Raw genomic sequence first — 27,352 nt, forward strand, 5'->3', positions numbered from 1 at the left:
TTGGCACTTAGACATATCTGCCATGATACAACAGCCTCTAGATTGTCTTTGATATTATTATCACTGCAAGGCTAAGTACCTTGCTGAAACAATTCCACATATGACCCCATCACAAAATTTAACACAAATTGCTCAAGAGGTCCTGGAGCAGAAACAAAAATACATGTTGTTGTCAAGCTTGCAATAACTCAATAAGTAGTATATTTATTGAATAGAAAACAGCTGGTTACTCACTGACTGAAAAATAAACATAGAGAAGTAGAAGGCAGTAAACAGCTCCCAGGGCTGAAATATCTTGCAGGTTCAAAATGTTCTGGAGAATCAAAATGAAAAGATAAGTTTTCAATTTTCTATGCCACAGAAAGGCTTGTTACCTGCACCCATCAGTATTAACAAGATTTTACAAAATGCATTTACACGTTATCACTTTCATGATTCTTGTAGGATCTCTGTGAAATATGAAAATATGCAAGTAACATATGTACCTTGTAATGGATGTGTAATATAGTTTCATCAGTACTCCACTTCTCTTGTAAGTTACTAGGATTGTGCTTTTCCTGTAAATGATGCTGTAAACCTCTCACGAAGCTAGTAATAAAAGACAAAATAAAGTTTAGCAGGATATAGCATTAACATCTATCCCAGTGTCAAATATGCAATTTTATTATGGAAAATATACAGAGTTCTTAGGTTGTTAAGTAATGATATTTGACAATGTAAAATATACAAGTATGCAGATGTTGGCATCTATAAGTTTTGTCTATTGTTTTGTCAATGATACGACATTGCCAAGTTGTTAAATAGCCAAACGATAGTACAATGTTACTATGCACAAATGCAGATGTTGGCATCCAGCTTTATCTTTTGTGTTGTTGAAGCTATGAATTTTCGCTTTTGTTATATCGATGTGATTATGTAATACCAGCACGACAGGGTTATATAAGGTTGCGTTGAGTTGCACAAAATCTAGCAACGTGCAAGCACTAAACTTAAGGAAAAGACAATGGATTTGCCAATGAGGAGAAACTATCCTAGCCTAGATATTTTTCATCGTACTGCTGAGGGTTGGATGTTGTAGTTTCTGGTCGCTGAGGACCTGAAAGCAATCTTGCTTGTTTCGCTGAGGACACGAGGAAGTATTTTATATTATATCAACTGTTGTTAGAGGGTCAACCAAAGTACTCAAGGGTTCCAATTGTGAGTAAACTAGCTGACGCCAGGTTCCCCTAATCCTACCTGGTCAGGGACAACCTCCCGGTTTTTACATATGTCCATGGTTACTTCTAGGGTGTATCGATCACTCCAAACATCACCACATACATAAAGGACATTAACCATATCGCCCCAGCTGATTATACCCACCAACTAATTTGCCCCATTAATAACTGTTTGTTCGTGCCAGAGTTGAGATGGCCTCACAAGGACAACCTAAAGTTAGAATTAACATTAAATTTAAATTATAATTCTATATGTTCTTATATGTGTATTTCTATGGTTGTATAATCCAAGAAGCTGATAAGGATTTACAAAACCTAAAATTGAGTGTTTGTTGTATTCTTTTGACATGGTCTCTCATCAGAGCAACCTTTCCTTAATTTCTCCTCTGTGTCTTGATTCCTCTGGATCAAACTTGTGACACATAGAAACTACCAAACAACATATGACATGTTGGATATAATCCCAGCAATAAATTGATTCCCAGTAGGACTCAAGCTTACCTTTCATTGTAAGTGTGTAATATGACTGTGACAGCGTATGTGATTTGACGAGATCTACTCCGTATGGTGTGTCGCTTAAACCCAGACTGCCATGGAGAAAACCCAATCAATAATTCTGGTGAAATCAAAAGAAGAAACGGTAGAACCACAAAGTCATTGTCAGCAGAATATACATATTGTTTCTGCTATTGAAATTATGAATGCTTCAAATAACTCTAACTATCACAAGAGAACTGTACAAAAGAACTTACAATAATCTATAAGATTAATTCATCAACTGAGTCTTCCATTGAACTGTGAACCAATGCAAAGTTTTATCTTGGAACAATAACTTCAAATTGAAGTTAAAACTGGTTACTATGAATGATGTTGTTCTGATTAAGTTGCAAATTGGTTTCTATATGATATGAGAGGCAAATAAAAACATTGTCTCCCTAAACAGGAGCAGACTAAAGTACAAGTCAGGGTTTTTTACTGTAGGTTGTTCACTCCTTAATGGCAGATTCCAAATGAGGAGAAAGTGAGGAGTGACCTGGAGGTGGGTCAAAGAGGATGCAGTGCTTACAGTAAATAAATATGTGGGAAGGAGCATCTGTTGATTGGAGACAGGTAGGAGAAGACTGAATTAAATCACATCTATATACAGAGCATAGCAACCTGCAGATTAACTTGTAAACACTCAACATGAAAAGGAAGATCCTGTTTTGTAATGAATTTGCAGGGAACTATGTGTAGGTAATGATAAAGCTTCACACAACTGAGATTAACATCGTGGACCACATTCAAGTGAATTAAAAGCTGCTTAACAACAAAGCAATGAGACAGCAAACTAAATTAGACTTTGTTCATGACACTGAGGATTAACATTTACCTGACAAATCTGGTTTAACAGTGCTGGGCACCACCCTCTCCACATCGAGGAGGGATTTGACAGGTTTGGCATCTAACAGGAAGCTATTATAATCCAAAGTCCATGCATTGGCAGGAGAGATAACCAAACAACTGTGCTGTGGAAAGTATGGCTGTAATTCCCTGGCTGTTTGAGTTACATAGTAACAGAGAGATTTTGTGGCTTGGCTGTTGAGAATTAAACAAGAAAAGGGGCAAAGTGTCTTCACTTGTCATGCTATCGAATTATGCTGGCATTTTATTGGTTAGAAGTGTTTTTTTGCTAATAAAATCTTTTTAGTTAGAAAATCTTACTACATTGAGCAATCTTTTTTCACCATGAGCAGACATTCGTTTTAGTGGCAAATATATGAAACATGAAGTACCTTTATCTCATCGCTCATTCATGAAACTGTTTTTCAGTATTATTAAAATGGTGATCAAAACCTTTCTTCCCCCTTTGCAGTAGTAGTATACATTTAAGGTATAAATGTAGTTTAATTGCCTCAAACTTCAAATCTGCTACTGAACGTAAACTAAAAGAAATCAATTGGATCTTTTGTTATTTATAAATATGAACTTACTCGCAATGACTGAACTCAAAAGACGAAGGCTTAACAGATATCTAACTGCAATAATCTACTGTGTGTATGAGTAACCTGTACATTTGTTCAAGATTTTAATACCTCGGACAACATACATAAACCAGAGCCAACAAATTGAATGAGCAAATAAAATAACATTAATTACCAAGTTCAACCTGAACACCTACGTAGATAAACAGCCTCGCATTGCCATTCACTTACCTTAAAATAAAGAAGGAATGAATTTACATGTGAATTCTAAAGAAAGAGAGTCCATGAAACTTCAAGTCCTTCAGTCAAATGCTGAACTTTCTTTTGTCTCATTTACTTGCTGGTTACTTTGGTACCTTGGTCATATTTATGTTCAAAGTTTAAGTTACACTCACAGCATATGATAAATAATGTCAATGACATCATTGCTTCAAAGAAGTTCATTTAAAAAATGTTCCTTCCAATGTAAATTATGTAAAATAAAGGAGCAACCAATTGAAACTAAGGTGTGTAACTTGCACTTACCCTTGTGATGACACATACTGCAGAATGTCATTATTTATGTCAAATGCCTTTGCTAGTGGTCCACGAAATGCATCATGCTTGTCTAAGCCAGCATGCCAAGGGAACACTGTAGTATTGACAACAACCTGAAGCACGTAGCCAACAGGTGGCTTAGAAAACTAAAAAGCAAAAGAAGATATAGAAGAAGGTCCATATTAGAGTAGAACTAACCAGCCAGCATCTTGAAATGCCACCTCCATTTGCCAATGAATTTCTGTGGGAATGATTGGTATCCATCCTGTGTGGTATCTTAAAGTCAAATATTGTTGTCAGAACATAATCGTATCCAAATCTGGAAATGTTGCTTAACTTTGGTGAAAGGCAAACAGTCATCAAGCATAAGAATGTGGGGCTATGTATACCAACTTATACTAGCTATGACATTAATTTGGACGCTTATCATAATAACTTGCTATGCAGATATTCACCCATTGTGGCTGCATTGCTTGATTGTCCAGATATGTCTCGCTCTCCAAGTGATTATTTGTGTGGAAATTTCTGGTAGGGTCATGGAACCAAGTCAGAGGTGTAGTGTACTGATGGAACACTGTCATGCTCATTGGTAGAGACAAAAATGGTAGGCTGCAAAATGAAAATGAAATGTCATCAGAACATGGGGAAAATGCCCTGTGAGTTTTAGGAAGTACCATGTTAAGCTCTACTGTTTACTATTGTCATATGCCAAACCAGTCCTGAAAAGCATATCTGTGTGTCCAAGGACTACTAAAGGTATTAAATCTATGACAGCTGCCAATGGACAAAACATTTCACTGGATAAATACTCAGGTATTATGATATTATATGGCTATCAGTACATTAATTCATGTTAAAGCCTCATTATGTATTCAATCTTTAATTCATTCTTGACAGTCTGAAAAAAAATTGGGGTTTCTATTTTGTAGCAAATAACCACAAATGTGTACATCACAATTGTGTGACTATTGTCTACAGTATGCATTAGTATTGACCCAGGAAAACAAAACAACAGGCTAAGTGATTCCTTGCTATGTCTTCTATGAGGACATTCAATGAATACAAACTTTCAAGTTTGACTGTAAAACAATAGGGTTCTTGACTTTTTGCACTCACTAAGGTGGAATAACGTACAAAGTATGAACTTCATCCAAGCTTTGCTTTTGTTATCATGTATATCGTTTTTCCGACATCAACCTAGCTTGGCATTTAATAGCCTTTGACCTCTATGGGAAACAATATTAATAGTGTTCTTGTCCTCACTCATGTATATGTACATACACATTTCACATTGCTGTTAAAATTATCCTGTTACAAAGTTTTCTAATGTTAACCTCTCTTAACCTTAAATGACCTTTGACCTCTGTAGGGTTCTTGTACTCATTTAGGTGGATCCAACAAAGTATGAAGTCCATACTTTAATGTTTTAATTTTAAGTTACCATTTTTGGTTTGTAACAAGGTTCTTGTCCTCATGAAGATGGATTAAAATACCATGTTAGTTCATTCAAGCCAAACATTTGAAGTTGCCATGTTTGTAAAAGTAAAAACTTTTGACCTGTCTTGACATCAAATGACATTTGACCTCTTAGGAAAACAAAAAACATTCTTTTTACTGACAGAGGTGGATCCACATACCAAGTATGAAGTTCATCCACACTTTATTTTTGAAGTTGCTGGTCATTTGACCGTTTTGGAAAACAATAAGATTCTTGAAATCACTTTGGGTTTGCAGTTATCACATTTACAAAGGTTTCAGACTTTGACCTCAATAGGGTTCTTGTACTTACAAGATCCACATACTATGCATGACGTTCATCCAAGCTTTGTTTGAAATTATAGAGTTAAAATGCGTTCAGACTTGACCTCTGATGACCTCAATGCCCTTCAACCTCCCTATACGAAAGACTATAAGGTCCGCATACTTTGTATGAATTCCATACAAGGTTTGCATTTGAAGTTACTTTGTGTACAAGGTTTTCATACTTTGACCTCTGTTGACCTTTGACCAACACAGGTAAAAAAAAAGGTTTTCGTATTGATTAGACTGCATCTACATACCATGTATGAAGTTAAATCACCATGCACTTTTTTGTTTGAATTTACAAGCTCATACAAATATGCACAAAGTGTAGACTCGACATCAAAAAGCATGTAGATTGTTCGAATGAGAAGTGTTAGTGGTTCTGTGACATTATTATAATACATATTATAGATCTCTGTATGTGTTCATAAGCAGACAAAGTTTACTCTAAACATTTTGTAAATACAAGGTACTTTTAAATTTTCTACAGACCATTATAAAGGCTACCTTCAAGCCTCTTACAGTATGCTACCGATCCTGACAATTTAAAAGAAGTTTTGGTACTATTCTGTAGTAAATAATCACACAATCATGAAACTTACACTTTTTTCAAAAATTGCAAAGTTGTTGGTCGATTTGCAGAGATCAAGCGAATTAAAAATTTCAACAAAAAAACCCTGTTGGTGTACCAAACATTACCCTGACGCATGTGGATGTCTTGACCTCATGAAGAACAAATCAGTGCAAGTGAAGCAACTAATGACTTGAGTCAGTGTATTTGAGATGTGTCCATTGAATGGCTCTCTCTCTCTACTGCATGATGTTGTGAAAGTCATTATGTATGGTAATTGAGCTAGTCAAGGTGATTGCATAAAATACATGCCCAGCATATACAGGGTAGCCAGTACAGTTATAGTATAGTTATGAACTGAAAGGTCAATACATCTGTCAGCACATACGTCAGATTGATGTTTTCATATCAGCATAAACAATAACAAAGGCTGGACACCATGTCTTGGTTTTAACTTTTTGTTTGTGTTATCTCTGCGAATGAGCCAACATTTGGTGAAAGAAATAAATAGTCATGATTGTGTGCTACTCAATAGTGCAAAAGAAAAAGGGTGTAGAGTTAGGGATCGGTTGGTTTGTGGTTATATTTGAATTGATGAGTGTTTAAATCATTACAAGAGGCAGTACCAAGTAATCATTGTTCAGAAACGAGCAAGTATGGACACTTATCAGATTCATACAATTCAGGTACATTCAGAAACCCAAAATTCAAAGTACAATACAAAACATTTGCATTAAATTGGGTGTTTATTGCATACAATAATTCATCCATAGACTACAATTACATTACCATATAGGGAACTTACCACAAATACCCACTGGAAGAAAAATAAAATGACCTCAATACAATCCTCCATGTTGACATGCACAGGAAAGTATATCACAAACAATTCTTCATTAAATCATCAACAATTATTCTCAATGTTCATTAATGTTGTCAGTACAGTACCCTCATTGATGTATGTGAATAATTTTGAGGGCAGGTACAAACCTCCAGTTAACACTGACAACTTAGGAACATATTCAGCTATTTCATTTTGGGGCCAATACTGACAACCTACTGGGGTATACATTTCTGTTGCCCAGTAAATACAGAGACATACAATCTTTTCTCTCACCAGCAAAAGATGACCATTATAGCAGAGAGAAGAATCATGACCTCTGGATGTTTAGCACAAAACATGCCATGGCGGAAAAAAGTGGTGGACACCAACTCTTGCATCCATTTGAGGAACCTCATTTGAGGGCCGAAGATGAAATGGAGCATTAGCAACAAGTGATAAATGCAAAACCACTGAAGTCTTCCCAAGAAGCTACCATTCTCTCTAGTGCTTCCGTGCCCAAGTTGGCCCCACGTTTCTTTCTGATGAAGTAAAACAAGACAATTTTTGTCAGAATGAATTATACACAACTGTATTTGTAGCAATACCATATTTATACACATGTCCTTCATTCACTACTAAAGAGAACTACTTTTCATTGCAATTATGTGCCTACTGGCTTAGCCTGGTGGTCTATGTAAAGAGGTGAAAATTGCAAATATTGACATGGCATAGCCAGAGGGACAAGTCTCACAGTGGTAACTTGCCATATAAAAGAAAATTTAAATCAGTATTCAATTACAGGGGTATATCAGTGGCAGACAATATGAACCTTATCTTAAAGCGAGTAATATTGAGTTGAAAAATAGATAAATAATTTAGATATCATGAAGACAACAATCAGTTCACTCAGTTGTTGTCAGATGCAATCATGAAATTATCAAAATTGACAGAGCCATACAAAATTATATGAGTATGAGATTTTGAATTTTTAAAATTTAGGATACCAATTATCTTCAACAGTTTTGTTAAGCAGTCAGAAATTAAGTAAAGTGGGTGATGTCGCATTAGTCTAAGTGTGAACTAAATTAGTCCTCTTCAACAACCTTCTAACTTTTCCTGGGATGATCAGCACTAAACCAATGAAAAGTTCTTGGCATTGAAAATGGCTCAGTCAGTTTTGGTTGTAAGATGTACAATCAACATTACAGCATGAATATATGACCATACGTCCAACTTCCGCACCTGCAATGTAGAGTGCTCAATCACCACAGAGCTACCATAATCTTTATTTATACAACGTGCTAGAAGGAAGGTACATTAAAAACAAAAATACACATTACATGTATGTAAGCAAGTAAAGTTGCAACATAGGCCACAAGTAAATAGACATTCAGAGTACAAAATGTACTACTTGACATAAAGACTAAAAGATAATTAGTGATACCTGCATAGCAAAACACAGTGTAGTCAATATTTCTTACCTGTGTTGATCTAAGACATGATACAACATAACGACATAATCTTGTAACAATCACCACACACATCTTTGATGGCTGCAAACTGAAATGTTTTAACAAACTAACAATTCATGAAGAAATGAAGCACACATCAAGCACAGTAAACCAAAATGGTGTGATTTCTTTGAGCTATGTATTACCAAACTGTATGTCCTTAACAACAGACTAACGTCACAGCACTTCCCACTAAACAACTACAATCACACATACAGCAAAAAGGATCACCATATATTTCCAACAAATGACGGTTTGGTGATGTCATTGTCAAGTTGAACAGCTTCTTTGTTAAGATAAAAATGGTCTCAGCAGAACTAGCTGTAGACCAATTACCTCTCCACAAGTGAAGCGCAACTGCTAGAGTTTAATTTAGACAGTGATGTAATCACCTGGAATGGGGTTCACCCTGTTTATTTTCCAACTTTCAGGATAATGGGGTGATATCTGCTTGTTGTTACAAAATCTGTCAAACATACTGCTACACAAAATATTCTGTTCTTGTTCTTCATTATTAGTGTGAGTAGAGATCATAGCCAATATTAAGATCAATATCCATATATTTCAACATAACTATGTCAGAAATAAAATCAATATATGTTTTATTTTGTAAAATGTTGCAATTAAAAGCATACTTGTCAAGAATAACAGTAATCTTTGGTCAATATGCTTACTGTAGCACTAGTATGCACAGATATATTAATGTTACAGTGAAATCCACACCCCCCCCCCTAACTGTGGTGGTTAAAGTACTATAACCTAAGTGGTACTATTCTAACACTCCACACTCACTGCATTATGACTGTTAAGGCTGAAAGCTTGATTCTGGGAATGAACAGCACCCTCAAAATCACTTCTCTTGTTTCAATATTATTGAGTGTTTTAGTATTTCAAGGTAAATTTGTGCTGACTGAAGTAAAATACCTCCGATGTTTTGACACAAATGAGAAGTTATGTTTGGTTGTAATGTGAAAAAGACTTACAGTAACACATGGATAAAATAATGTTAAACCCTTTTTTGGACTGTTCAGGTTGACAAAATGTGACAACATCAGTGTACAAAAATAGCATTTGTTCACAAAGTGAATGTGTGAAGATTTTAGTTAAAATGTATTTCTGTATATATCTGAATTTATGAGGGCAGTATTTCTTTGCAATGTACGATTTCTTTTCTTTACAAATTTTTACAAGATTTTCTTTACAAAACAGTACTTTAACTGTTTTGGATTTTACAAGCTGATTTGTTGAATGGAACTGTGCCACAAATAGGCCGTCTTCCATGTCTTGTTTTTGGTTCCTTTGCCCACTTTTTTTGGTGAGTGGTGTGATTGTAGCTTAAAATGCGGAAATAATCTTGAAAATAATCATAAGATTCATAATTTACTATGTCAACAAAACAGTTCTTGCACATTACTGTAAAATGTAGTAAAATAGTGGTATTTGATTGTGGGACATGACTGATATTGGGCAACTGACCAATCATAGGGCTGCTTCTCGTGACCTTTTGACCCGGCCCAAACTTTGTTTATATCTACTGTAGCTAGCCTAGATTCGATTACGCACTGCCTGTAAATAAAGGGCCTGGCTATACAGCCCATCCCTTGCTCCAATCTAACAGAGATGGCAGTCCAAATGATCGGAAAACGTTTGACAAAGGTAAGAATAGAATAACTTAGCCAAAAAGTGGTAAAAAATATATGTACACTTGTATGATATTGTAGGCAAATGTCGAAATTTCTGTTGATTATGTGCATAAGCCTACGCTGCAAAGTTGACGTTATATTTATCAAGTAATACATAGGCCTATAGGCTATGCCTATGCTTGGCCTAGGTTATGATGGCCTTATATTATGGATGATAAGACGTTAGTACATCTGATCGATGTTGGTAATTCCTAAACACTAATCAAGGAAATGCTGCAATGGCAGGGTTTTAAAAGAGAAAGAAACAAGGTTAAACTATGGTTGACTTTCGTATCACTTTGTGTAGGCCTTGACATAGGCTTACTTCTAACGGGGGAGTTATTGCTCCTGTTAGTTTTAACATAACAAAGATCAAAACCATCCTAGGCCTGGGCTAACTTAACTGACGTTATAACTTAGTAGGCATACATGCTCAGACCAACCCTACAGTAGTGATTAGCATACTGGCATAGATGATAGACTTTATCCTTTTGCAAAATTTCTTGATTGATGGCCTAACTGTAATTAACTGTACATTAGATGCAATAAGGCTAGGCCTGCACAAATCAATAAGAGACACAAAACAACCAGACAAGCCCTGCAAGGTTAAAGGTCTCTATATCGACTAGCTATAATTATGAATATGTGAACTAGTCAAGTTCCATGCCTTCATCTTTTTGTTTTATTTTGCTATTTCTCTGACAGTTTGATGATGACTTCTCACAAATGGACAGTCAACTGTGCTGGGAAGGATGGACCATTAACAAGGTTCACCCCAATCAGTTGGTCTAAAAGGTTAATGCCTGTGCTGAGGAATGGTGCAAATGATCTGGCCCACACTTTGTTGCTCATGAAATTCTAGCAACCTACAAAGAACAGTTTGAGAGCTTTGAGGACATCTTCTACCACTGTGATTGCTATGTGGCTATTACCAACAGAACCCACTGAAGCTACTGTAAGAGTTTGACACCAAAAGAAAATTATAGAATGTGATAACTCACAGACTAATTGTAGCTTCAATTTTGGAGTCACCATGTTTACAAAGATTTCAAACTTTGACACAGGTCTGTTACTTCATGTGACCTTTGGCCACTTCAGAAAACATTAGGGTTTTTGCACTTACTAAGGTGGATATATAATAAAATATATTATGTATCATGTATGAACTGCAGCCAAGCAGCTTTGAGTTTATCACATTTACAGAGTTTCAGACTTTGACTTCTGTTGACCTCAAATGACATTTGCCATCCACCAATTTCAACAGTGTTTTTGTACTCACCAAAATGTATCTACATATTAAGTATGACTTTCAAAGATGTTGGAATTTTTGAGTTATCTTGTTTACAAACTTTTCAGACTTTGACCTCTGTTGACCTTGACTTTCAGAGAAAAAATTGGTTTCTTATATTCAATTGGACAGATCCACATACCAAATATGAAGTTAATCCACCTTGACCTAATTTTAGTTACCATCTTTAAAAGTAGGTGTCACATATACACATCCACAACATGACTGTAAAGATTCCCTTTGCCTCCAGCAAGGAATCAAAACCATCCACTAATGTAAATGCCAAGGGTCACATGATCAAAGGAGCTCAAAGTTCAAACTTGGCCAATTGTGTGCAAACTGCCCAAACAGTAAGACTGATCAAGGCACTCTATTTCATCATCACTGCAGTGCAGATACGGTGAAGGAAGTTGTTTCGAAAAAAACCCAACCCAGTTCCCAATTTGCAAACAAAAATACCAAACTGTGGAAGACTCTGCTTTACAATCACTGCATAGCAGCTGTTTTGAATAGGTCAAGAAATTGACAAAGCGCAACGGCCACACTTTGCAATAAAAGTACAAAACCCAACACATTTTGACGTCTGAACAATAGCGCAACAGGCATTATGCTTCCTTGCTTAGTGGAATATTATGGTGTTGTATGTCATCACCCAATATCATAATATTTGTATGTACCAGTAATACAGTAACCAACCACTGCATTCCAAGTTTAGATATAATCGGGTTTACGGTTGTGGAGTTATTGCAATTTAAATTTTTGGACTCTCCCCAGACAATTAAGCTGTATAGTTTGCACCTAACTGGTCCCAAAATTCTATATATAAAATATAGGCCCCCAAAATTGGAACCCCAAAAAGTGTGAGCCCAAATGGTCTGAAAAATCTTGGGCCCGACAAATTCTAGCCCAAAGAATGTACCCCAAAAGTTTTTGAGCTTGAAATAAATTTGGGCCCACCCGGCACAACAGATTGCCCATAAAAATTTGAGGCATACATGTACCAGCTTTTAACCAACAACTGTATATCAAGTTTGGTTACAATCTGACTTACTGTTGAGGAGTTACAGTAGTGCAATGTAAAGATTTTTATGTTTGACCCCATAACCTCATTCACATAAATAAGATCAGTGCCGAAAACAACAGGGCACACCTCACTATACTGTAGTACAAAGTCTGCAAGTATGAAAAATATCCATCACTCCGTTGTTGAGTTATTGCAAACCAAGCAAATATCACAGATGCTCACACAAACACCAACATGATTGCATAGGTTCCTTGCTTCCAGCAAGTAACCAAAAAGCGTCAGGAAATCGCATATAACTCTTTCCTTTCGTGAAGGGATTATATTGATTTTAGTTCCCCAGAAGGTACTGTAGATCAATCAGAAACCCATTGTTTTTTAAGCCAAAGCACTGGGGAAACTGAGCCCTGTGAAATCTAAACTTGTTAACACACCCATGACATTCGTGTAGCCCTTCCCTAGAGACTGCAGTACAGTAGTATAACACAAGAACTGTACTGTAAAAGCAGAACTGTAAAAGAACTGTAGAAAAAAAAAATAGAAATAAACGCTAGACTTTTCTGCTTAGAGAATACTGTTTTGCAGTGCGCTCTTTTCGACTGAAGCAACACAAATGCTTGAAAACATTTCTTTCAACCTTAAAAATCTATTTAATTGTCGACGGTCGACCATTTGCCATTGTTGTTTGAATTCCGACAGTTCCTGCTTGTTTCGTGACTTATCGAGCCACACATCACATTTCAACACATTGACACCTACAACAGAGGGGTAAGCTGTTGCTTTTGAGCCCTTTGTAGATTCCTTTTCTCTGGAATAATAACATAATATCATTTTCGTTCCCTGCTCCTTCGTCCCCTCTCCTGTTAACACAACCAAATGCTTGGCACTCCGGCATTTTGCACCAACTTTCAAACAATCTCCAAGAGCAAGTGTACAATTCATATGAAGAGATTGGAATTTTTTAACTTACGATATGGCTCACCGATTTTGAAGCACCCTCATTATTGAAATGAATGTAATGGCCGCCATCACAGTAGTTAGAAAATTCCTGGAAATTCGGGGAAAGGTACTTTTGACTAGCTATTTCACAGACAGTGTAAGAATATTAGTTTCTACTAAGAGGTCACTGCAAAACCTCAGGGTTTATTTCTCCTTAAATTAAGAGTCTTTGAACATGCAATGAGAAGAATATACTGTCATCACCTGGATTTGAAAGATGCAGTTCAATGCATCACCAAATTGCGAATAATTACAGTACATCAGGGCCTGGCAGCCTGTGTAAAGGAGTGAACTGATGCTAGGGCACTGGTATCTGGACTATATATTGTCTGGAGCATCCACAAAGTGTGGGCAGTGATACAATCCCATGTTTAACACTACACCGGTAAAAATAGGTCATACAATAAACGCAACTGCTATTTGATGGGTGTTATATATTCAAGAACATACAGTATACCATACCTTTAAATATATCTGTTCTAATACATACTATGAAAATTAATAAGCATTCCGTTGTATCGTAACTCTGACCTGATAGAATATACAGGAGAGAAATACACTCTGGCTCTGGACTAAAAAACTTATGTCTGCGCACGTTCTTTAATACCCACGCCTTGGAACCTCTGGTAATTTTCCACGATAGAAAATTGGCTAAATATTAGTACTCATTGCAATTTTGGGAACTTTCTACAAATAAGCACATCGGGACCGTCTTGTGTCTGGATTACATGCCAAAATGTCTAAAACTCAAACGCAGTTGTATTCAAGGGCTGATCTAACATTCGAAGATGCAAAGACCATGTGCTAATCCAACAAAATGGCTTCTATCGCTACCAACGATTACCCTAACCCGTCTCCCATACATGTCAGTAATGCTGTCTATACAGGAAAGTCGCTGTTTCACTCTAAACCATCTGGAAGTTGTGGAACATTCCATTACAAGTGCAGAGGTTGTGGTGGTGAACACAAGCGTGCAGATTGTCCATATAAATGTAAGTAGAAAGGACACCTACAACGGGTCTGTCGATCACATGAAGTTAGTGGCACGAAGACCAGAAACCGAGTAGGATTCCAATGTTTTGCCAAGGGGACGCCGGCCAACACCAAAAACATTGCAGTGGACGAAGCTCAACCAGAAGACAGCGTATACTTCAACAGTGTTTAAGAAGAGGACCAGAATCAAGGCTTTGGACTTTACAATGTCAATCACTTTGGAGGTTCTAACATAACGCCTTACATGATCCTTATGTCAGTTGGGTAAGTAAAGACCAATAACGTTTGGATAGAGATACAGTTAGATACTGGTGCCACAAGGTCAACAATTTCTGACCCGTGGTATAAGGTAGAACTATCAGACATGTATCCGTTAAAAATGTGTGAGTTTGCTCTAATAGGTTACACAGGAGAGTCAATTTCTACATTAGGCTACATTAGTGTACCTGTTAAGTTTAAAAGCTGGCCCAACCCAAATTGCTGATATTATTGTTGTACGAGGTACATGCCCGTACTTGGTTGGTAGAGGTTTGCTAAGCCATATTAAGTTAGATTGGAACCAAATATTGTCTATCAATTCTGAACCTAAGCCAACGAATCTGAATAGTCTTGGTACCAAGAATGCCACTTCTGCCTATAGCAAACGTAATACTGTTAGTACGGTTCTTCCCACACCCCCCCCCCAACCTAATTATCCACAAGGTTTTTGTGAGCTTCCATAGAAGCATAGAAAACTCTTCTTGGACAAAGATTCAGGTATCAAGGGGTTTGCGGCTTCCCTAAAACTGAGACCCAATGCAAATCAGGTGTATCAAAAGAGTAGAGCAGTTCCGTATTGTTGGCCAAGTAGAACAAGAGTATAATAGACTAATCGAGGCAGATATCTTTAATCCCATTAGATTTAGTGAATGGGAGTCTCTACAATAAATTTACCTACAGTAAGCAAATGGATCTGTCAGGGTCTGTGGGACTACAAAAAGGTAAATATTCTGATTGAAGACGATGGACATAAGCTTCCAAATCTACAAATTTGTTTGCTAAATTGGTGCAGGAAGGTTCTCAACCTGCAGTGTATTCTGTTATTGATTTTGTAGGTGCATTCAATAAATTGCATCTAGACCAAGAATTGGTGCAGTTGCTAACTTTAAATACCCATAAGGGTTTATTAGTCCCCAAACGTCTATGCTTTGGTGCGAGAACATCCCCAGCGCTGTTCGAGTCCACTATGGACAAAATACTGCATGGTATTCCCAATGTATTTTGCTATGTAGACGATATTCTAGTAGGGACAAACAGTGTCGAAGATCATTTTAATGTTCTGGAAAAAATAATCTGGAGCTTCTTTTTGACCGACTTGATAGGTTTAAAGTGCGCTTAAATGCAGGCAAGTGTCATTTCTTCATGTCAGAGGTAAACTATTTTGCGCATATTCTCATTGGCAAAGGCATTAAACCTGTGCAAGACAAAATAGAGGCAATTAGGCATGCGCCAATACCAAGTAATACCTCAGAGCTGAAGTCTTTTTTGGGGATGATAAATTACTATGGTAATTTTCGTCCACAATTTAGCTTCCAAATTTCATCCGTTGTACGCTTTGCTTGAGCATAAATCCGAATAGAATTGGACGGTCTTTGGACAGATGCTTGTCAGGAAGCGTTTATGTATGCCAAGAAGATACTTACAGTTGACAAAGTTCTAGCTCATTTTGTTCCCTTCAAAACCTTTGGTGCTGAGTGAGATGCGAGTCCGTGTGGATTAAGTGCGGTTATCAGTCATAGAGTTTGTGATGGTTCTGACCGCCCTATCGCCTATGATTCTCGTACACTAAGTGCTGCGGAGTAAAAACTATGCCCAAATAGACAAAGAGAGACTGCTATAGTCACTGCTATAATCTTTGGGTTAAAGAAATTTCATCTTTATCTGTATGGTCGAAAGTTTACAAACCACCAACCCTTGAACCGTATTTTCAGCAATACCGCCTTTAGCTGCAGTGCACATACAACACTGGGATTCAATTTGGCAGGCTATCAGTATGATATAGTCTATCGCACTTATGCCCAATATGCAAATGCGGATATGTTAAGTAAATTGCCAATACAGCGCAGCTCAAATGAAACTGTTGATCCAGATGAGAGCTACTGTATGTCTTTAATACTGTAGTCGGTCAGCTACCTGTTACTGCCGTTCAAATTGCACAGGCCACTAGAAAAGATGTGGTCTTGTCCACAGTATTTGAATGAACCTTGTCAGGATGGCCAAAGCATGGTACCAATGAAACACTGAGGCCGTCTTGAGTTGTCATTAGAAGATGGTTGTGTACTTTGGGGTAGACGTGTTATTATTCCTCAGGCATTTCAACAACATATTAAGTGAAATAACATGACTGTGATCCTGGAATGTCACGTTGAAATCTTTAGGAAGATCATTTGCCTGGTGGACAGGGATGGATAAGGATAGAAGATCTGGTAAGATCTTGTTCTGTTTGTTCGAGTGAGCAAAATACTCCCAAGAAAACCCCACATATTCTGTGGCCCTGGGCTACAGAACCTTGGCAAAGAATTCACTTAGACTTTACAGAAATTAATGGAGAGCAATTTTAGTTACTGGTTGACTCTAAATGGCTTGAAGCTTTCCCTATGACCAGTACTACAACTTCAGCTACTATTTCTCGGTTATGAACCGTTTTTGCCCAATTCGGACTCCCTATGCAAGTGGTAACCGATAAAGGCCCCAGCTTATAGCCAAAGAGTTTAAAAATTCCTTAGAAATAACTCCATTGTACACACTTTGACTCCACCCTATCACCTTTCTAGCAACAACCTGGCAGAAAAACATGTTCAGACATTTAAGAGAATGTTTAAGAAATCTAAAAGTTTTAAGCTTACAGCATAATGTTTCTCATATTCTGTTTCAGTATAGGGACATCCCACATACAACAACTGGCAAGACGCCAGCAGGGCTCTTCTTAAAGAGAGCTCCCCGAACTCAACTTTCCCTTGTAAAACCGTCACTTAAACGGTCAGTAGAACAATGTCAGACTAAATCTAAGTTTTGATATGATGGCTGTAACCCAAGAATGAGGTGCTATGATATCTATCAGTCAGTACTGTAAGAGTAAGACATCTGAGAGGGGGAAAAGGGAAGTGGATACCTGGGACAATTGTGGAAGTGAAGGGTCAACTCATATATGTGGAAAGAACATCAACAATCGTAGGAACATACATGCGCATCATCTAAGGCATGACAATACGCACTGTAAAACAGAGACACTGGTTATGGATACCGATCATCCGAATTGGGATATCCAGGTTGCAGCTAGTGCAAACTATCCTGGGGTGACATAGCCGTCTACAGTGTCTGAGTCCCCATCGCTAGATACCCCAGTGAACCCTTACCAAATGATTCCACTATTATACCTCAAACCAATATGCAGTGCTGGAGATAAAACGACGGCCATGGCCGTCATATTTGTGCTGATGGCCTTAGTGCCCTTTAAAATCACGCATAGGTCACAGCCATAAAAGCCGTAATCCCTAATTGCCTTGGCCGCTGTTCCCTTTAAGTCTTACAACACCGAAATGGATTCATAGAGAATATAAGCTTTTTGGTACGAAAACTAAAATCCTGCGAATCAAACTTTATTTTCACAAGAAATATGATGTCCATTTTTTAACGATCTTAAAAATACGCCGATGTACACCTATGCACTTTGCAGAATCATTTAGCTACAGGGGAGGAATGTTACATATACTGTACCTTTAAATATATCTGTGCCACAGTGCCAGCCTAATTACGTAATAGAAAGTTCTATATACTACATATGCTAATTAATACACATTCCATTGCATTGTAACTCTGACCTGATAGAATATACAGGAGAGAGATACACGCTGGCTTTCAACTAAGAAACTCATGTCTGAGTACATTCTTTAATACTCACGCCTTGGAACCTCCGATAATTTTTAGTTACCTTTTCCAAGATAGAAAAATGGGGAAGCAAGTTTTTGTTTACAGGAAACAAACTTTTGGGACTTGCATCCCTGGGAAGCAAACTTGCTTCCTCTACTTAACATTACTGGATTTCACATTAACACTTTAGTTCAAGTGATATGACAATTGAGTAGCTAGCCAAAGTATACGTTTATCCAATAACATTCATTGGGGGCCTTGTATACAGTAAGAAAGAAGAGTAATCAGTGCACGTAACAGGCCTAGGAACATGTATTGTTGGAGTTCATATTGAATCATGGCTTGCTAGCCATGTCTTTGATTGAAAAGGAATTGAAGCATGGTAATATATACTTTACTTGGATACTACTGTAACTGGGTTCCTCTGGAACCTAAATGGATTAAACAACAATACAATGCCATCAAACATTGATCTCCTTCCCCTAGTTCAACTTGAACTTATGGGCTATGCCATTACTGTAAGACTGACCTATGTTTCCGGGGCAAAAGTGGGGGAAAATATTATCAGTTCAATACGCATTGAAACTGGTAATTATTTACCCAATCATCAGTTCAACAATGATGGGCTATTACTTATTTAGCTAGCTGAGAGATTGCTTAGGTTATACAGTAAAGTGTACACATGCATACAGTAGGTTAACAAATAATGATCAAAAATTTTTCCGGTGGGTATAGTAACAAATTTTACACTGAAACACATCATGATAGATGGGTACTGTATATCACCAAATGATGAAATTACAGAAGCAGGGTTTCCCCTGGTATAAACTTTGTAAGATGGCCACCACTCTTGTGTTTTGTGACCTCCTCGCAAAAATATTACCAACATCGTCATGACACTGCTTCAGAGAAGAAGTAAAATATGCAAGATTGCAATCCAACGTTTCTTAACCAATCCCATAATCTGACATTTAAAAATTGGCTGTGAAGACTAAGTTATAGCAACAGTTAAAGGTTCTTCTTCCTATTGTGATATAGCATTTTATCTTATTTATTGTTCGGATGATTGAAATAAGGACGTTTAACAAAATGTACCAGGCAACCATGCCCCAGACCCTCGCCCAACCCCCCCCCCACCCTCCAGGTATGCTCACACCATCCAGTGTCACAAACCAGTTACTGTCTCTTACAGGAGAAAGCCCAGGGGAAACCCTGAGAAGTATGCACATGAGTTTCTTCCTCTCTTTCATTATTCCGGATAAAACTGTGAAAATGGAGTATATACAATGTTAATGGTTTTTTACAATTTCCAGACTGAATAGTAACAGCTTGGACCTGGGACATTTCTTCGGTTAGCCACCAGTTTCTGATTCCCAACACTGCTAAAAATATGTTTGTTCTTTGAAACAAACATACAGTATCTTCCATACCTTCCCACATCTCCCAAACAAGTTTTTTTTGTTGCTGAAGTCAGATTCACTGTGAGGAAGTCATTATAGATACATTACTACAGAAATGCTTTTGAAAACAAAACATCTTCCTTGAAGGATACTTTTTGCTTGAGTGGGAGCTGCAATGGGGAAGTCACTATAAGATAGGCCTATAACTATAACTTCATAAATGCTTTTGAAAACAACACATCTTCCTTAAGGATTTTAGGAGAAGAGTCAGAGCTACAACTTTACTTAAATAAGTGACCTTCTGAACAACGTATTCTGTAATTCTACCATACTACTACTTCTTGTACAAACCATTTTGCTGCAGCGTAAGCTCATAGGGGCAGAAACAAACAGTAATTATCCAGCTTCTGTAAACGTTAGGCTAATACTAGCCTAGTACTAGTAGTATGATGGCATATGGTAAATTTGTGAAAGTAAGGGCATTAATGTGTGTTTGACAAACTTGATTTTACTCAGTGGTGTGTTCTATCATTCAGCAGATGTAATTTCATCAATGTTTTGACCAAGTTCTGCCAGAAATAAATAATTATCATGCTGGAAGCAATGAAAAACTTTGCACATGCATTGAACTTCTGTTAACATGGTGGAATAATCCACAAAAGTGTCTCAGAATACAATATTGATGTCTGTTCCTTGCACTGTGGCAATTGGCAAAGTTTGGCCGGTTCAGTTCAGGCGTCGTAGACTGGCACAATTGCAGAATATGATGCTACTGTACTTGAACTTTTAATCAACGTAGCCGGCTAAATTAGCTCCCCAGCCAGCATGCAATAGCAACAGAGCTAGCTAACATTAGACTAAAAATCCTGTACAAAATGCCAATACCTTAAAATTTTCCCTTGGCGATGTAGCCAGGTAAGATAACTATGTTGGACTTAAAATATTTTTCAAATCAAAGCTGTTAATGATGTATGTTGAGTCGTTCTCAAAAGCAATTTGGCAAAACAGTTGTTTGAAAAGTTTTGCCTAGCCTAGACTGACAGCAAAGTACACAAATTTTGGGATGTGTGAAGTCAATGTAGACCACTATAGTAGTACTTGTACTAGGCTATCCACCTATAGTTTGTAGGCTCTAGCCTAACTTTTGTGCTATGGATTTTTGGACTCAGTAGACATTGTTTTGTAGAGCCGAGATAAAATAGGACTCAACACTTTGGATATCTGTGTCACTCTGCTATATATTTTGAACCAACCAGAAGAATATACAAGCATCAATATTCCAGATTGCTTTACGTGCTAACTACATTCAAACTTAGGCCTAGGCCTACCTGCCATTATGAGGACATAATACTAGTTACTACAACACCCCTCCCTTTTAAATGTGAATAGATATCCAAGTGAACACACAACTTACAAAATCATCCACTCTGAGAAGTTGGAAATAGCAATTGAATATAAACAAAGTGAAAGAACAAATTTCAAACTTACAGATTAAACAACAATCTTCAACTGCTTGACATGGGCAACTCTCTTATCATCCTCGAATTGGATATAGAAATTGACTGGTGACAACTACTGTAATACCTTGTATGGCCCTCTCCATTTTAGAATCAATTTAGCTAAAATATTCCTTTTCAGATTTGATATAGGGTGACTTTTCAAAAGTACATTATCTCCAACTTGAACAATTACCATGGACCACCTGCATCATATGCTACCTTATTCCTACTGTAGTGTCTTTTCATGTTTTCACATGCTATCTTCAACATATCCTTCCTCACCGTCAAATGGGGTTTCCTCCACCCACACCCCTGGTCCTTGAATTCTCTGTTGAAGGAAAAGCTCTGATGGAGTTAAACCTGTCGATTCATGCTGAAAAGAATTTAGTTCAAACATGAACTCCATAACATAGGTATCCCAACTGGTATGATGATCCCCCACAAAGCAACATAACATGGAAACTAGATTCCTGTTTACTCTCTCAACCCAGTTACTGTGGGTGATACATATGGTGCATTGAATACACTCCTCACTGCCCAGAAAACACACAGTTCAGCCACGTCTTCCAACCATTTGCAGTCCATTATCCGATACTAAGGTTTGACAAGCCGCCCAAGTACAGAACACTTGATTCAATGTGCAGCTAACACTTTTCCTGTCGCTCTCTTAAAGTGGCCATGACACGAAAATTTCAAAGTCCTATATTTTTGGGATCCATCAAAGAATGTTCTCTAGAACATGTATCAACCAATCTGCCAGTTTAAAACTTGATTTTTCAAGTCGAAAATTGAGAATGAATTTACCCTCTTTGGCGTTTGAAACTTTGTTTACTCGAAAATTTTCCGATTCGCATGACGTCATGTTATGAACACGTTTGTTGTCGCTGTTTACGATCCTCCGAACAAACCATTCACGTACACATTAGACAAGTACACATACCACTAGTAGTTACTAAACAAAACACCGATCACAAGTGCGATATCAAATCAAAATTTCCTGTGAAATGGCGGATCCAGAACCAATTGCGGCAACTGAAGTTCAAAGTGATAGTGGTTCTTCACCAGGCAGTGAAATTGGGCTATAATTAGAGTGCCATTTCTCATATTCGAAGCAGAGAGTGAAGGCGATGATCATGCCAATATTGAACCGAACGTTGAGGGTGGACCTGAGGTGTTAGAACCATATCAGTTCGAGCCTGTTAAACGAGCCGAAATTGAAGCTCCACAACATATCGAAGAAGAAACTAGTTCAAAACGATTGCAAGGAACATACAACGTGGTAAGAATTTATTAACGAAGCATTTAAAAACAAAATCCAGTCCATTTTGTGCATGTGTGTTGAAATTCGCGGAACTCCCTAAACCGTATTGTGCGTTGTGTTACGGTAACTTACAACCCATATGTACAGTGTGTTGGCTATTACATTACTTTATAGTAGTAGTAGGGTTGGTTGCATACTGAAAGTTTGGCTCGGGGATGTAAGTTGCATTATGCAACCATGCTAGGTAGGCATATGTGTTATTTCATACTCATTATTACTAGGCTAGTACTTTGGCCTGGAGTTTTGCAAATCAATTTTCTGAAACAAAAGAATGTTTCATGATACATGTAAATTCACAACAAATGTAACCATAACTGTACATTGTATGCCTGCTTGTTATTGTGGACATCATGGGCCAACATTAATACATTTTGAACTTTCATAATTTTTTTCCCCAGGCAGTACAGATACATAGCCTACGGTCAACAGGTTCAATACTGGGGATTCCTAGCAAGACACGTCAGGGTTGTGCTACCATCATGTGCAGTCCAAAGGATCAGAAGTGAGTTTCCAGCCAATGGTCATTACACTGGATTCAAGTTGCCAGGAGAAAACTCATTGTATAGGAAGCCTTGGTTGAGAAATTCCTCCAGGAACACCTTTTCTATTCTACGATTGTGTAGGATTATCAATCCGTCAGGGTTCCCTCAGTGTTGATATATTGAAATTCAAGACTTTTAATTCAGGATGAAATGGTTATTTTCCAGACCCAACATCAACAATGAAAGAAAAGGCATGTTTTGAAGCATTTGAACACAAGTATTGGCGTGACCGTGATGTCATATAATATGTGCATAAGGGAATGGGCATTGACCTTTTTAGGAGCATTTACCTCCCAGACATGTTTGCTTCGTACCTTTAATCTGGAAGCCAAAATATCCATATCACCAATGATATTTGACAGAAAAGTCATAATAAAGACCAATGGAGGCAGCAGAACTCTTGAATGTTTAGACTTTGTTTCTTCAGCAGCAATTGGTTTGTTTCACAATCTTTCTTCAGAAACTCAGCAGTACACCCTGTTAATGGTCTCTGATTGTTTTAATGCGTGAGATGCTGTGTTTCATGTTGCCCGTCAGTGTTGTACGTGTCGTCGTGCGTGGGTAACATTTTTGCATGTGAGTTGCGTCGTGCAGTGTTTCTTGGTTTAAATTACCCTTTATTTTATTTGCTTCTGGATTATTCTAATTAATTTGTCACAACAACGATTGATAGCGATGGACATGCAACTGCTTTGTAGGCTTATAGCAAAAAAATTCATGTGAGTTGTTTTTCTTTAAACCTCCTTTGATGTCACAAATTACATTAGTGTAATTTAAGAATGATAATCTATGGAAAGTACAGTTTTACTTTTATGTCATATAATACAATGATTGTTGTTAATGTTAGTTTAGTCACAGGCTTGTTCAGATTGTCCAGAATGACTGTCTAGAACTGATATTGAATAAACTTTGTTCAATGATTTAAGACTTGAACTACGTTGAGTGAATTTTTGGCTCTGTGACTTTAAAATAAATCGCTTTTAGATTTAAACACCCTTTGGAATAAAATCTTTTTACCTACCTATTTTGACCCATCCCCATTACCCCCACTCCCTCCCCAACATAAGAAATGGTTTTCCTGGAATAGGAATAAGAAATTATTGCTATAACTAACTGATCCAGCATATTCCAGAAATAAATTGGGGCACTGAGATTTTTCACAAGAAGATGTAACCCATCACTTCTGAAGCTAACCTCATAGGTTATTAGTATACAATAGAGCAATGAAGGGTGTGTTAATTTAGATGACACAGCAAAATCTCTTTGTCTATTGCGACTTCAGTGTAGCAACGCTAATTAATACTAGTACTACTAGTGCTCAGCCGCGCTACCTCCAAAGGATCGCCACTTGCCCCATTGGAGGTTTCCTGTTCCTCGATCTGGTCTTCAGAGTAGTTTTAATGTGGATTACTTGACAGAAGAACGACTCTTTTATGTCGAACCGTTAAAGTCCATTTGTTTATCGTAGTATGCTTCCGTGAAGTGTTCGCTTCATACAGAGCTGCATACTGGCTAGGCCCAGTGAAATCGGCGCTGGTGTTGTGCACTAACTTGGTCATAATCGCCGTGTTTTTTTCGTCCTTCGGCCATCGATGAAGGCTAATTGCATGGGTTATGTTTTGTGCAGCCCCCAACAACACAACGGACCGGCATTTCTCTCGAATATTTTACAACATGTTGTAAAACAAACTTGAAAATTCTAACGATATAGCGTAATACAGTAGTTGTTCTCTCAGTGTAAATGTGCGTGTATGTGTGACGGTATGATTGTCGCGCATCCGGTACGTGCCTGGGCTTGGCACTTGTGTTCCTAACATGACGTCATCATTGTCTTGTTTTGAAATCGCATTTGCAGATATCTATTTTCGGATGCGAATATTAAAACGTTAATTTCTAATTAGTCCTTGAGGTTTTCAAGGTGATGAGGATAGTTTTGAACATAGATTTTCTCATAGATTCAGGGGAAGTTACTCTCGATAAGTTGGATTTTTCTTGTCATGGCCTCTTTAATGTATACAAAAGACTTAACTTTGAGAAATTGTCAGTCAGGACCAAAATATACATGTTGCCCTCCGAACTCTTAAGAAAGGGACTCATCAAGTCCATGGCAACAACCTCCCATGGGTATGTGCTTGTTGTTGACACCATAAACCCCTGTGGTTTCTTATACACTGGTTTGACAAGGTGGCAGGTCCTGCAATGCTTAATGAAGTCCACTATGTACATCTTTTCTGAGACACTTCCACCAATATTTGCCTTTAATTTTTGTCAGTGTCTCCATTACACCTAGGTGTGGACACGTTGGTGTGCAATGAAAATGAGTGATAACATATTGAACCATCTGTGTGGGCACAACCTTCCTATCTCCTGTGGTCACATCTGCATATTTCAGGACCCCTTCCTATACACACTACTGCTTACAAATCCCCTCAGTCACTGAACCACTAATTTTCAACTTGCTGAGAATTATTGCTAAATTTGGATCCTTATTCTGGTTCAAAATGAATTGGTTGATATCTCGCAATATTACTGACTGGCACCCAGCATGCTCTCTCTGAGCATGGTTACTTATACTAGGCTCATGTATCTCTAGTATGCATTGTGCACAAATGTAAACGTCAAAGTCATCAGCTTCTCTCTTAGTCCAGATTGTTAAGACATCTAGTGATGCCACTTATCACATGGGTCACACTGAACCCAACTCACCACATCAGAATGGTCTCCCTCACAATCGTCATGAAAACAGACATGCTGTCATAGTTGATACTACATTTCAGTGGTGGCCGTAGGAGCGCATCAGGTATCCAATTTTGAACACCTGGTCGATAATGCACAGTGTGGTCAAATTCCTGCAGCCTCAGAGCCCACCTAACTAATTAAGATGAAATCCTTTCAACTTATTGTCAAAAGTGTGTTGCAATTTCTTGCTACAACTAGCAGTCTTGCATGGGCCTAACGTTACTCCTAGTCCTAGCTTATGTACTAGTACTAGTCTATAGCCTAACGTTGCATCTGCTCAGCCGTAAAACGTAAAGGAGTAATCCTATCGGCTAGCATATTCACTTGCGTAAGGACTTATTCCAACAAGGAGATGTTTCCTTACCCAAAATATAACTTTCGAAGAATATATATGGAGTAATGATGTACTTTCGTCTTCACTTAAACAGTCAGATATGCAGATTCTCCTTCACTTTTGATTCGGCCCTAGTTAGTGTTAATGATACTTGTTAACTGTAGGCCTAAGCTATTATTGCTAATTTATGGAATGCCAAAAAGGCATTATTTCAGTAACTCATTGTGATAGCTTTAAATGTTTAACGAATTATAAGGGCCTTGCAGATGCATTTTTTTTTCCGAGTTAACGTTTTAAAGTTATGGATGTTTGAGTTTTCAACTCGAGAGTGTTATATGTAGACTGAGGTAGTTTTCATGTTCCAGACCGTACTGAAAACGTCCAAACGGAAACCCTCTGTCACATACTCCGTCCAGGGAGACCGTTTGCAACTCCTGTTGCGTTAGTAACTGATAACGCATTAGGTGCTGCAAACGGCCTCTTGGACGGGATTCGCGACAGGAGAGCACCATTCTAACGTTTTCAGTCAGTTCCAACCTAGCCTCTGAAGAAGATCCTGCTAGGATCGAAACGTCAGGCCAACTCACTTTTACACATTCTCTTACACGGGCTCTCTATTGGATAAGCAGTTTGCTAAAAGTTTTTATTTATTCTTTCTATATATAATGCTATGCAGCTGGAAACTTACCAGTGCCTGCAAACACGGCCTCCGTTTCTGCAACAGGAGGTTTCGTGCTCATAACGGAATTTGTGACAATGGGCCCGTTAGACTTTTTCAAACATTTTCGAGTCTAACATCTGCCTCTGTCCATCGGTATAGCGCTCTCCAGCTGATGGGGTAAACGGCCTTAAGGAACGGAGTTTACGATAGGGGCCGGGTTCAGTTTGGACATTTTCAGCCACTTTCAAGCCCGACAACTCTTTTCTGCTGAATCGTGCTCTGTAGCTGTTAACGCGCGAGGAGCCATTGTCACGATTTTAGTTAGTTTCTAGCCTATGAAAAGTGCTTCTTTCCACCAGGCACGTAGCGAGGAATTTGCGGCGATCATGGGGGGGGGGGGGCGGGGGGACATGTCCCCCAATATTTTAGGTGGGGGATATAGTATCTAATATCCCCCCAATATTTGGTGGCATAGTTTGTTTGTTTTTAGCATATTTTCTGTCTTTTTTTATGATATCGCTAGTAATTTCAAAATAGA

At 37.9% G+C, this 27,352-nt stretch overlaps 1 protein-coding gene across 2 annotated transcripts in view; it reads right to left on the reverse strand.

The window, feature by feature from the left end:
• Positions 1 to 26,341, reverse strand: part of LOC139959092 (sterol regulatory element-binding protein cleavage-activating protein-like) — a 61,111-nt gene extending 34,770 nt beyond the window's left edge. Inside the window, exons 1-8 of one of the 2 annotated variants that reach the window (XM_071956666.1) lie at positions 26,184 to 26,341; positions 7,210 to 7,454; positions 4,174 to 4,327; positions 3,707 to 3,864; positions 2,590 to 2,795; positions 1,719 to 1,833; positions 486 to 588; positions 235 to 313 (exon numbers count right to left, since the gene is read on the reverse strand). In XM_071956666.1, coding sequence (XP_071812767.1) covers positions 235 to 313; positions 486 to 588; positions 1,719 to 1,833; positions 2,590 to 2,795; positions 3,707 to 3,864; positions 4,174 to 4,327; positions 7,210 to 7,358 — 964 coding nt within the window. In that variant the 5' untranslated portion in view covers positions 7,359 to 7,454; positions 26,184 to 26,341. Of the gene's footprint in view, positions 1 to 234; positions 314 to 485; positions 589 to 1,718; positions 1,834 to 2,589; positions 2,796 to 3,706; positions 3,865 to 4,173; positions 4,328 to 7,209; positions 7,455 to 8,396; positions 8,630 to 26,183 lie in introns of those variants that run through there. The other variant, XM_071956665.1, reaches the window with a different exon arrangement.
• Positions 26,342 to 27,352: the final 1,011 nt, after the last annotated feature.

The sequence above is a fragment of the Apostichopus japonicus genome, chromosome 18 (assembly GCF_037975245.1).
Source record: "Apostichopus japonicus isolate 1M-3 chromosome 18, ASM3797524v1, whole genome shotgun sequence".
NCBI classification, from domain to species: Eukaryota; Metazoa; Echinodermata; class Holothuroidea; order Aspidochirotida; family Stichopodidae; genus Apostichopus; species Apostichopus japonicus.